Source organism: Schistocerca cancellata, chromosome 2 (genome assembly GCF_023864275.1).
Source record: "Schistocerca cancellata isolate TAMUIC-IGC-003103 chromosome 2, iqSchCanc2.1, whole genome shotgun sequence".
Taxonomy (NCBI): Eukaryota; Metazoa; Arthropoda; class Insecta; order Orthoptera; family Acrididae; genus Schistocerca; species Schistocerca cancellata.
Genome location: NC_064627.1, coordinates 1,110,404,408 through 1,110,416,537, shown reverse-complemented (window position 1 = coordinate 1,110,416,537; position 12,130 = coordinate 1,110,404,408). Strand labels below are relative to the sequence as shown.

The window sequence follows — 12,130 nt, the reverse complement described above, 5'->3', positions numbered from 1 at the left end:
ATAAGCAGTACGACTCCTCCTGCCCCCTTGCCTGTGGGGGGCTCTACCCAACCGGTTGCTCCTGCACCACCTACCTCAGGAGCAACCTCCTCCCACCCGTCGGGGACGTCCGTCCCCGCTTCTCAGCCGGAGAAGCGTCTAACTTCTTCGGCTACTCTCGCCCGTAAGAGTTCCCTTGGGACCCTCCCTTCCCAGGGTTCCATCAGCGGGAAGGATGACGGCCGCCAGTGGCATAAGTCCTCACCAGCGGCCGGGCGTAGGGCTTCACGATCCTCCTCTGTCCCGGAGACTGAATCGGTGAAGCCTTCCCAGCCGGTGCAACCCAAGGTTCAGCGAGAGAAGTCCAAGAGAAAGACCTCTAAGGCCAAAGAACTTGCGGTGGCGCCAACCCCACCGCACCTTTCGCGCTCTGCGTCTGAGGATGCAGTCGAGATTCTAGCGTCCGCTGAGGACCTTGATCTCGCTGGTCCCTCAGACGCCATGGATGCCTCTCGTACGGGTACTGAATCGGTGGCAGTGAGTGAACAAGCGGCGTAAATTGCCTTCCCAGTCCTTTCACGCCTTTCTCAGCCATGGACAATATCATCCTCCAGTGGAACTGCGGCGGTTTTTTCCACCATCTAGCTGAGCTCCAACAACTTATCAGCCGTCACCCTTTCTTCTGCATAGCTCTTCAGGAAACTTGGTTTCCAGCAATGCGAACACCCGCCCTCCGTGGCTATCGGGGTTATTATAAGAACAGGGCAGCGTATGAAAGGGTGTCGGGTGGCGTCTGCCTCTATGTCCTTCACACTCTGCACAGCGAGTCTGTCCCTCTCCACACACCTTTAGAGGCTGTCGCTGTTCGGGTGTGGACGCCACAGGCTGTTACCGTCTGCAGTCTTTACCTTCCACCGGATGGTGATGTCTCGCAGCATGTCCTGGCTGCGCTGATAGCCCAATTGCCGCCACCTTTCTTGCTATTGGGCGACTTCAACGCCCATAACCCTCTGTGGGGTGGGTCAGTGGCAACAGGTCGAGGCGCCATCGTTGAGCATTTATTGTCGCAGCTCGATCTCTCGATTTTAAATGATGGTGCCTTCACACACTTCAGTGTGGCGCATGGCACATACTCCGCCATTGACCTTTCAATATGTAGCCCTAGCCTCTTACCGTCTCTCCAATGGAGTGTGCATGACGACCTGTGTGGTAGTGACCACTTTCCGATCTTTCTGTCACTACCACAGCGTCACTCTTCTGGGCGCCCTAGCAGATGGGCTATGAATAAGGCTGACTGGGACTTGTTCTCCTCCACTGCCGCTATTGAGCCTCTCTCTAGTGATGACATTGATGCGGTGGTTCAATCGGTCACCACCGGCATCGTTACTGCCGCCGAATCTGCCATTCCCCGTTCTTCTGGGTCCCCTCGGCGGAAGGCTGTGCCTTGGTGGTCGCCTGAAATCGCTGAAGCGATTAAAGATCGCCGGCGGGCGCTCCAGCGTCACAAGCGACATCCCTCCTTAGACCACCTTATCGCCTTCAAACGGCTGCGTGCGCGGGCCCGCCTCCTTATCCGCCAAGGCAAGAAGGAGTGCTGGGAGCGGTATGTGTCCACCATTGGCCTCCATGTCACTCCTTCGCAGGTCTGGGCCAAGATTCGACGCGTCTACGGCTATCGGACCCCTGCCAGCGTCCCTGCGCTCTCACTGAATGGAGCAGTTTGTACTGACTCCGACGTCGTTGCAAACCGCTTAGCAGGGCATTTTGCTATGAGTTCCGCTTCTGCGAATTACCCCCAGGCCTTCCGCTCCATTAAAGAGCGGATGGAACGTCGGAGCCTTTCTTTTCGCACCGACGCTTCTGAACCCTACAACGCTCCATTCAGTGAGTGGGAATTTCAGAGTGCCCTTGCTGCTTGCCCTGATACCGCTCCCGGGCCAGATCGCATCCACTGTCAGATGCTGAACCACCTTTCAGTGGACTGCAAGCGACGCCTCCTCGACCTTTACAACCGTCTCTGGGTCGAGGGCGAGTTTCCGTCGCAATGGCGGGAAAGTATTGTCATCCCCATTTTGAAACCTGGAAAGAACCCTCTGGAGGTGGACAGCTACCGTCCCATTAGTCTCACCAACGTTCTTTGCAAGTTGCTTGAACGGATGGTGAGCCGGCGCTTAAATTGGGTACTGGAGTCTCGGGGCCTTCTGGCTCCGTCTCAGGGTGGGTTCCGGAAAGGCCGCTCCGCCGCCGACAATCTGGTGAGCCTGGAGTCGGCCATCCGTACTGCCTTTGCCCGCCGTCAGCACCTGGTCGCTGTCTTTTTCGACATGCGGAAGGCGTACGATACGACATGGCGTCATCACATCCTTTCTACGCTTCATGGATGGGGTCTTCGGGGCCCTCTGCCGATCTTTATCCGCAATTTCCTGTCGTATCGTACCTTCCGCGTGCAAGTCGCAGCCTCCTATAGTTCCACCCACGTCCAGGAGAACGGTGTGCCACAGGGTTCTGTTTTAAGTGTCTGCCTGTTTTTAATAGCCATTAACGGGCTCGCTGCGGCCGTGGGAAATTCTGTCTCTGCTTCCCTGTATGCTGACGACTTCTGCCTTTATTACAGCTCTACTGGCATTGCAGCTGTTGAACGTCAGCTACAGGGCGCTATCCGTAAGGCGCAGTCTTGGGCTGTAGAGCATGGGTTTCAGTTTTCGGCAGCCAAGACCCGCGTTATGCATTTCTGCCGGCGCCGAACAGTCCATCCTGGGCCGCGGCTTTATCTTGGCGACGAACTCCTTGCTGTGGTGGAAACCCACAGGTTTTTGGGGGTGGTTTTCGATGCCCGGTTGACTTGGCTGCCTCATATCCGGCAGCTTAAACAGACGTGTTGGCGGCATCTAAACGCTCTGAGATGCTTGAGCCACACCCACTGGGGCGCCGACCGCTCTACCCTGTTGCGGCTCTACCAGGCGTTAATCCAGTCTCGCCTGGATTATGGGTGCCTAGCTTATGGCTCAGCATCCCCATCTGCGTTGCGGGTGCTGGACCCAATTCTCCACAGCGGGATACGCCTTGCCACTGGTGCTTTCCGCACCAGCCCTGTGGACAGTGTACTAGTGGAGGCAGGTGTACCTCCACTGCGGTTCCGGCGCCAACGTTTGCTGGCCGCTTATGCGGCCCATGTTCTAAGCTTGCCCGGGCATCCAAATTATCGTGTCCTGTTCCCGCAGTCAGTCGTCCATCTGCCAGACCGTCGGCCCCGGTCGGGTTGTCCGATCGCCGTACGCGTCAAGGAGCTTCTCTGTGGGCTTGGGTTTTTCCCTGTTCCACCTCCTTTCCGGGCGCCTCTGCGTACACCCCCGTGGTGTGTTCCTCGCCCTTGCCTTCGGCTCGACTTGACACAGGGCTCGAAGGACTCGGTCCCTCCAGAGGCCTTCCGCTGCCGCTTTTATTCCATCCTGGCCACGTATCAGGGCTCTGGAATTGTTTACACCGACGGTTCGATGCTTGCTGGTCGTGTCGGGTATGCGCTAACTCTAGGGGACCATTCCGAACAACGGTCCTTGGCGGCTGGCTGCAGCGTTTACACTGCTGAGCTAGTCGCCATCTTTAGAGCCCTAGAGTATATCCGCTCCTGCTCAGGTGAGTCCTTCGTTATCTGTAGCGATTCCCTGAGCGGTTTACGAGCTCTCGACCAGTGTTTTCCTCGTTCTCGTCTGGTGATGGCTATCCATGAGTCCCTGCATACTCTTGCGCGTTGCGGCCGCTCTGTGGTCTTTGTGTGGACCCCCGGTCATGTCGGTATCCCGGGCAATGAACATGTTGACCGCCTGGCGAAAGAGGCCACGAGTAAACCATCTCTGGATGTTGGCCTCCCAGAGGCTGATTTGCGGGCGGTCCTCCGCCGAAAAGTTTTTGCGCTTTGGGACGCTGAATGGCGCGATCGGATTACACCCAATAAACTCCGTGCCATTAAGGAGACGACGACTGTGTGGCGGTCCTCCATGCGAGCCAACCGCAGGGACTCAGTCGTCCTTTGTCGGCTCCGCATTGGCCACTCCCGGCTAACACACAGTTATTTACTGCGCCGGGAGGACCCTCCTGTATGTCGCTGCGGGGCGGCTTTGACGGTGGCCCACATTCTGTTGGCCTGCCCCCTTTTAGCTGTGGTCAGGCAGACATTTGCGCTGCCTGATACGCTCCCTGCCGTTTTATCCGATGACCCTGTTATGGCTGCCTTAGTTTTACGTTTTATTAGGGCAGGGAGTTTTTATTCTTTCATCTGAGTGTTTATGTTTTATTTTTTGTTTTGATTCTGGCCTTTGGCCTATGATTTTAAACTGATCTTTTAATGTGTTTCTAAGTGGTTGGCTTTTCCTTTTTTATTTCTATGGTCGGCCAACCACTGTCACACTCTGTGTGGTTTTAGTTCGTTTTGTCTTGTCCTTGTCTCCGTTTCTCTTGTTCTGTATCGTCTGTGATCTATTCTGTTCCTCGTTTTTATTCTCTGTGGATGTTCTTTGTCTTTGGAAAAAGGGACCGATGACCGTAGCAGTCTGGTCCCTTTCATCCCCCAAACCAACCAACCATCCTCGATCGACGGCTTCAAACCTTCAATCAACCAACAAGGAAGACTGGAAGCACGTAAACTTTTAGAACTGTATGGCAGACCTCAGCTTTTCAAACTGTACCATTTTCGTAACTATAATTACAGCAACTTAGCGTGAACATTTGTTGCTCATTGTCCCAATTGCATTGCCAAGCAGGGTCCCTTCCTTTTCCGGAATGAACCCGAGTGTCGTTGAAATTCAAACGCCAGCATTAATTTAATATTATAGCATTTCACTGCTTTAATTTTAAAGTTCAGTTAAAGTATTCATACTCAGATTACACAAGCACAACTTAAGAGTGCGAGTTTTGTTACCGTATTTTAGCTTACCTGTGACTTCAGCTCAGCTTGGTACGTACTAAATTTTACTATTGTTAATTGTTCACAATCATTTAATTCAAGTTCAAAGTTAAATCTCTTATTTCTAAATTGCGTAGATTCGAGTAGCTTTTGAAATGATTGTTGAGGTAGTCCAAGACTAACCGCATTTTACTGAATTTCGTTGTGCTTCAGAAACAAAGCTCACTGTTAATTTGTCACTAAATTAACTTTCAATTTTCCGGTTTTATTAATTCTTTTGCTAAATTAAGTCAGTGTAGCGAAATTTATTACTTCTGACAAACTTTCAGTTTTCACACTACATGTGTCAACCTTCAGTTGCCACGCTTCTAGTGCTAATTATATGTGTAATAACCTTTCTTTTTCAGTTACTATAGTAATTGTCCTTAGGACTGGCGACCGTAATTTCCCACAAATCTCAAATACCTAATTACTGCTAATTAATTGTTAACATAACGGCCGCACATTTACTTTATTAACTTTACCCCTTTTTCAAAATTAATTTCCACCAGTTTCATTTGCATTTTTCCTTTCATTTTAGATGTAACCCTTTCCTCCCTCTTTACCGACAGATTAACTTCGGTGACGATTGCTTTTCCCAAATTTCCATTAGGTACACGCGGTTTAAATTTTCACTGTCATTAAAGTCGATAAGTGAGGGGAGGTTACAAACTATAGCTCTAGTGGAGCTCAAGCAAGGCACCATGATAACCAAGGAGTATCGTACACTGGTCGCAGACCACGTACACCCCTTCATAATAGTCACGTTACCCAACAGCAGTGGCATTTTTCAACAAGATAATACGCCATATCACATGGCCAGGAGCGCGATGGAGTGGTTCAAGGAACACAGTGGCGAGTTCCAATTGAGGTGCTTGCGCCGCCCCCTCCCCCGTAGATCTGAACATGATCGAACACAACTGGGCTGTGATTGAATGTGGTGTCAGAGCTCATATCCCCCTCCCCAGAATTAATGAGAATTAGGTGACTTAAGTATGCAGATGCGGTGCCAACTCCCTCTAGTGACCTACCAATGGATCACTGCTTCCCTGCCACAATGCATCGTGCGTTATACGCCCCAAAGGTGTACATACCGGCTATTAGGCAGTTGGTCACAATGTTCTGGCTGATCAGTGTAAACGCACTTTTTGGTGGTAGATTTTAGAAAGAGGAAGGAAGATAAGAACTTAACATCCCATGGACGTCGATGACATTAGCCGTGCAGTGTATCGAAAAGTACGGAAGAGTGGGAGTGAGCAACAGAGCCAGCCATAGGCAGGCAAGGGTCTTATGCTTTGCGAAGAAAGACATGCATGACAGGTGTTGCAAAGCAGAGCCAGCTCGGTGTGGTATATCAACATCAAGCACTGCAGTATGCTAGCAGAAGCATGGGAGCCTTTCCTCACTTGCCATCATGGGAGTGTTTAGGGTATGTGTCTCAAGCCCTAAACGAATACAGTCTGGAGTATATAAATACTGTCTCAATATCACAGCCGCCACCACGAGCTTGACACCAGATGAGAAATTCCAGAATGCAGTGCAGGGTCTCCTAACACGGGATGGGGCAGCCTGCCCTGAGTCACGAGAGCAGCCATTGCCAGAGCAGAGAGCTGCCCTGTCCACTCGATGGAGGGAGGTCACGGCCACCTCTGCGGCATCGTCAGCTGCGCTGCCATGGTCGCAGATACAGACGTGACTGACAGCAGCATTGGAGTGACGTCACACTCGGCCCCGTTCTTCGCACTGTCAGCAATGCTGGGTATTGTTTAAAATGAGAGACAATTGGACGCCTCCACCAACCTGTTCTTCATGTACTAAGGCCAAGGGCTGGAATAAAGAGGTTAATTGCACAAATCTACTGTAGTCCTGATGTCCAGTTTCACTCTCCGGAAGTGGCAATCCGTGGATCATCTATTAGTAGCGAAACATGCTACTATTCATCTACTGTCAATGGTCCCAGACTGGTAAGCAGTACTAAATCAGAGGAACGAGGTGTTCGTAAAATACCTCCTTAGAGGCTTAATAACATTTCCTTGCGATTCTTGAAACGAATCCAATCTGAAGACTACTTATGGAGATGGTCGAAACCAATAACGTAAAAAGCGTGAATGGCTGACTCTGAAAATTAAAACTATTTGAACAAATATGGCACTGATCGTCGTCTCAAAACTGACAAGGTGTTGCACTTCATGCAATCTGTCGCTAGATTCCTGCAGAGGAAATTCTCATTCACCAAAATGGCCATGATATGATAAGTTTTTTATGACTTATGCATTAGTAAACAGATCAACAACTGACGACGAGAACAAGGAAGATACCAAAGTTGCAAGGCATTTAATACATTTTTGATGCAAATGAGGAAATAATTCTATAAATGTTATTGAAAGTGGAAACCTAATTCTTTATTATAGGCAACAAAAAGTGTTGCATCTCAGTTCCCTGCTTCCTAACTGAGAAGAAAATAAAGTAGTTCATAACCTAATTTTATTTTAAAAATGGAAGCACAGACATTAAAAATGTAACTCATTTTCAGAATGATACATATCTTTTCCTTATTTAAAACTTTGTCCCTGCATAATGAAATTTTACACACTTTATGTACGTGATAATATGCACGAAAGAAATGTCCAATGTTCACGCTAGAACCGCACATGAGTGCTTATAATTTATTTACTGAACTAAACTGAAGAGCCAAAGAAACTGATACGCCTGCCTACTATCATGTAGGGCCCCCGCGAGCACGCAAAAGTGCCTACACACGACATGGCATGGACTCGACTAATGTCTGAATAGTTGTTGTTGTTGTGGTCTTCAGTCCTGAGACTGGTTTGATGCAGCTCTCCATGCTACTCTATCCTGTGCAAGCTTCATCATCTCCCAGTACCTACTGCAACCTACATCCTTCTGAATCTGCTTAGTGTATTCATCTCTTGGTCTCCCCCTACGATTTTTACCCTCCACTCTGCCCTTCAATACTAAATTGGTGATCCCTTGATGCCTCAGAACATGTCCTACCAACCGATCCCTTCTTCTGGTCAAGTTGTGCCACAAACTTCTCTTCTCCCCAATCCTATTCAATACTTCCTCATTAGTTATGTGATCTACCCATCTAATCTTCAGCATTCTTCTGTAGCACCACATTTCGAAAGCTTCTATTCTCTTCTTGTCCAAACTATTTACCGTCCATGTTTCACTTCCATACATGGCTACACTCCACACAAATACTTTCAGAAATGACTTCCTGACACTTAAATCTATACTCGATGTTAACAAATTTCTCTTCTTCAGAAACGCTTTCCTTACCATTGCCAGTCTACATTTTATATCCTCCCTACTTCGACCATCATCAGTTATTTTGCTCCCCAAATAGCAAAACTCCTTTACTACTTTAAGTGTCTCATTTCCTAATCTAATTCCCTCAGCATCACCCGAATTAATTCGACTACATTCCATTATCCTTGTTTTGCTTTTGTTGATGTTCATCTTATATCCTCCTTTCAAGACACTGTCCATTCCATTCAACTGTTCTTCCAAGTCCTTTGCTGTCTCTGACAGAATTACAATGTCATCGGCGAACCTCAAATTTTTTATTTCTTCTCCATGGATTTTAATACCTACTCCGAAATTTTCTTTTGTTTCCTTTACTGCTTGCTCAATATACAGATTGAATAACATCGGGGAGAGGCTACAACCCTGTCTTACTCCCTTCCCAACCATTGCTTCCCTTTCATGTCCCTCGACTCTTATAACTGCCATCTGGTTTCTGTACAAATGGTAAATAGCCTTTCGCTTCCTGTATTTTACCCCTGCCACCTTTAGAATTTGAAAGAGAGTATTCCAGTGAACATTGTCAAAAGCTTTCTCTAAGTCTACAAATGCTAGAAACGTAGGTTTGTCTTTCCTTAATCTTTCTTCTAAGATAAGTCGTAAGGTCAGTATTGCCTCACGTGTTCCAGTATTTCTACGGAATCCAAACTGATCTTCCCCGAGATCGGCTTCTACTAGTTTTTCCATTCGTCTGTAAAGAATTCGTTTTAGTATTTTGCAACTGTGGCTTATTAAACTGATTGTTCGGTAATTTTCACATCTGTCAACACCTGCTTTCTTTGGGATTGGAATTATTATATTCTTCTTGAAGTCTGAGGGTATTTCGCCTGTTTCATACATCTTGCTCGCCAGATGGTAGAGTTTTGTCAGGACTGGCTCTCCCAAGGCCGTCAGTAGTTCCAATGGAATGTTGTCTACTCCGGGGGCCTTGTTTCGACTTAGGTCTTTCAGTGCTCTGTCAAACTCTCCACGCAGTATCGTATCTCCCATTTCATCTTCATCTACATCCTCTTCCATTTCCATAATATTGTCCTCAAGTACATCGCCCTTGTATAGACCCTCTATATACTCCTTCCACCTTTCTGCTTTCCCTTCTTTGCTTAGAACTGGGTTTCCATCTGAGCTCTTGATGTTTATACAAGTGGTTCTCTTATCTCCAAAAGTCTCTTTAATTTTCCTGTAGGCCGTATCTATCTTCCCCCTAGTGAGATAAGCCTCTACATCCTTAAATTTGTCCTCTAGCCATCCCTGCTTAGCCATTTTGCACTTCCTGTCGATCTCATTTTTGAGACGTTTGTATTCCTTTTTGCCTGCTTCATTTACTGCGTTTTTATACTTTCTCCTTTCATCAATTAAATTCAATATTTCTTCTGTTTCCCAAGAATTTCTACTAGCCCTCGTCTTTTTACCTACTTGGTCCTCTGCTGCCTTCACTACTTCATCCCTCAAAGCTACCCATTCTTCTTCTACTGTTTCTTTCCCCCATTCCTGTCAATTGTTCCCTTATGCTCTCCCTGAAACTCTGTACAACCTCTGGTTTAGCCAGTTTATCCAGGTCCCATCTCCTTAAATTCCCACCTTTTTGCAGTTTCTTCAGTTTTAATCTACAGGTCATAACCAATAGATTGTGGTCAGAGTCCACATCTGCCCCTGGAAATGTCTTACAATTTATAACCTGGTTCCTAAATCTGTCTTACCATTATATAATCTATCTGATACCTTTTAGTATCTCTGAATAGTGCTAGAGGGAATTGACACCGTGAATCCTGCAGGGCCGTCCCTAAATCCGTAAGAGTACGAGATGGTTGAAATTTCCCATCCCAGATATGCTGAATAACGTCCATGTCTGGGGAGTCTGGTGGCCAGCGGAAGTGTTTACTCAGGAGAGAGTTCCCAGAGCAACTCTGTAGCACTTCTGGACGTGTGGGGTGTCGCATTGTCCTACTGGAATTGCCCAAGTCCGTCGGAATGCACGGTGGACGTGAATGGATGCAGGTGATCAGACAGGGTGCTTACGTACATGTCACCTGTCAGTCGTATCTAGACGTATCAGCGCCCCCATATCACTCCAGCTGCACAGGCCCCACACCACTACAGAGCCTCCACCAGCTTGCACACTCCCCTGTTGATATGCAGGGTTCAAGGACTCATGAGATTGTCTCCACACCCGTACACGTCCATCCGCTCAATACAATTTGAAACAAGACTTGTCCGATCAGGTAACGTTTCCAGTCATCAAGAGTCCAATTTCTGCGTCGAAGAGCCCAGGTGAGGCGTAAAGCTTTGTGTAGTGTGCTCATCAAGGGTACACGGGCATTCAATGCTTCATGTGCTGACACTTGTTGATGGCCCAGCATTTAAATCTAGAACAATTTGCGGAAGGGTTGCACTTCTATCACGTTCAATGATCCTCTTCAGTTGTCGTTGGTCCCGTTCTTGCCAGATCTCTTTCCGGCCGCAGCGATTGTTTTTTGACGTTCTACTGGATTCCTGACGTTCTACTGGATTCCTGACGTTCTACTGGATTCCTGACGTTCTACTGGAAATACTGTGTCCCATCGCTCGTGCACCGACTACAACACCACTTTCACACTCACTTGAATCCTGATAACTTGCCATTGGAGCAGCAGTAACCGTCTAACAACTGCGCCAGACACTTGTCTTATACAGGCTTTGTCGACCGCAGCCGCGTATTCTGCCTCTTTGCATCTCTATTTGAATACGCATGCCTATACCAATTTCTTGGGCGCTTCTTTGTAGAATGCCACTATCTTGCCCATCAACATACGTTATCCTTCACTGAAACTGAATCATAAGTGACAGTATGGGAAACAGGAAACGCAAATAAACTTACAATGACTCCAGCAACCTGTAAATAAACGTATTCCTGTTATAACAAAAATCATTTTCAGATGAACTGAGAAACGCTTTCTTAATGCTCTGTTACAGGATGCCTGTCATGCACCACTGTGCTGTGGTATATCACTTTCCTGGGCTGTGGAGTCAACTACATGATCAGGAGCAACATCAACATCGCTATAGTCTCCATGGTGAAGAAACAATCGTCAGACGGAAGTGTAGTGGTCAGCGAATGCTACCAACCTTATTTGAACATAACCAGCAACTACACGCTTAACAAGAGCCTTCCTCACGTCGAACTAATCGACGATGATGATGATGAGGTAACTGTTTTATGAGCAGTAATGAAAACTGACTATAACAAATCGGAGCGGGAGTTACTCTAAATTTGGCTTTCATCTGTTGTTCGCCTCCTCACGATATGTAAATACAAACTTCAATAATTCACCACTCCACTCCTAAGAATCTTTAGGGTCACTAAGTCAGCTGACTGATAACATTTTACAATTGAGACCTTGTCATAAGATCTTTTACGTCGGTTGTTAATAAATGAAGAAACACCGGATCACAATCTTTTATTGATGACTACTGGTCGTTTACGGAAGTGTAGCATTATAAGTAATATCAGAGGTAGGATAACAAACATCAAAACATCTTGAAACCCACACATTCCCGCCACCGCAAGGAGCAGTTTAACAGTGGTGCGAACGACGTAACACTAACGTAAAGACACACAAATATTATATTATATTAGGTAAATATGCTTTTTAATTTTAACGAAGTTTCTATTTTGTTTAGCATTTTTATTTTATGACAGAAGAATCTCTTGACTGTGCACAAGTCAAATGACCAGAAAACTACTTCCCCACTGCGTCTTTGTATTTTCTTACGTACTTTTACTTTGAGAGCACCATTTCCGAAACGGCTAAATTTGTGAACTGTTGGGTGTCACCATGGTTAACGTATACTGTGCATGGCAAATTGGCGCTACCCAAAACCGGCGCCAAGTCAACTGCGTTGTACCAC

General features: G+C 47.2%; 1 protein-coding gene across 2 annotated transcripts in view; it reads left to right on the top strand.

The window, feature by feature from the left end:
- The window catches only part of LOC126163128 (sialin-like), a 175,909-nt gene that overhangs the window by 81,744 nt on the left and 82,035 nt on the right, over positions 1-12,130 (top strand). For both annotated transcript variants that reach the window (XM_049920054.1, XM_049920053.1), the window contains exon 2: positions 11,195-11,427. In XM_049920054.1, coding sequence (XP_049776011.1) covers positions 11,195-11,427 — 233 coding nt within the window. The remainder of the gene's footprint in view (positions 1-11,194; positions 11,428-12,130) is intronic.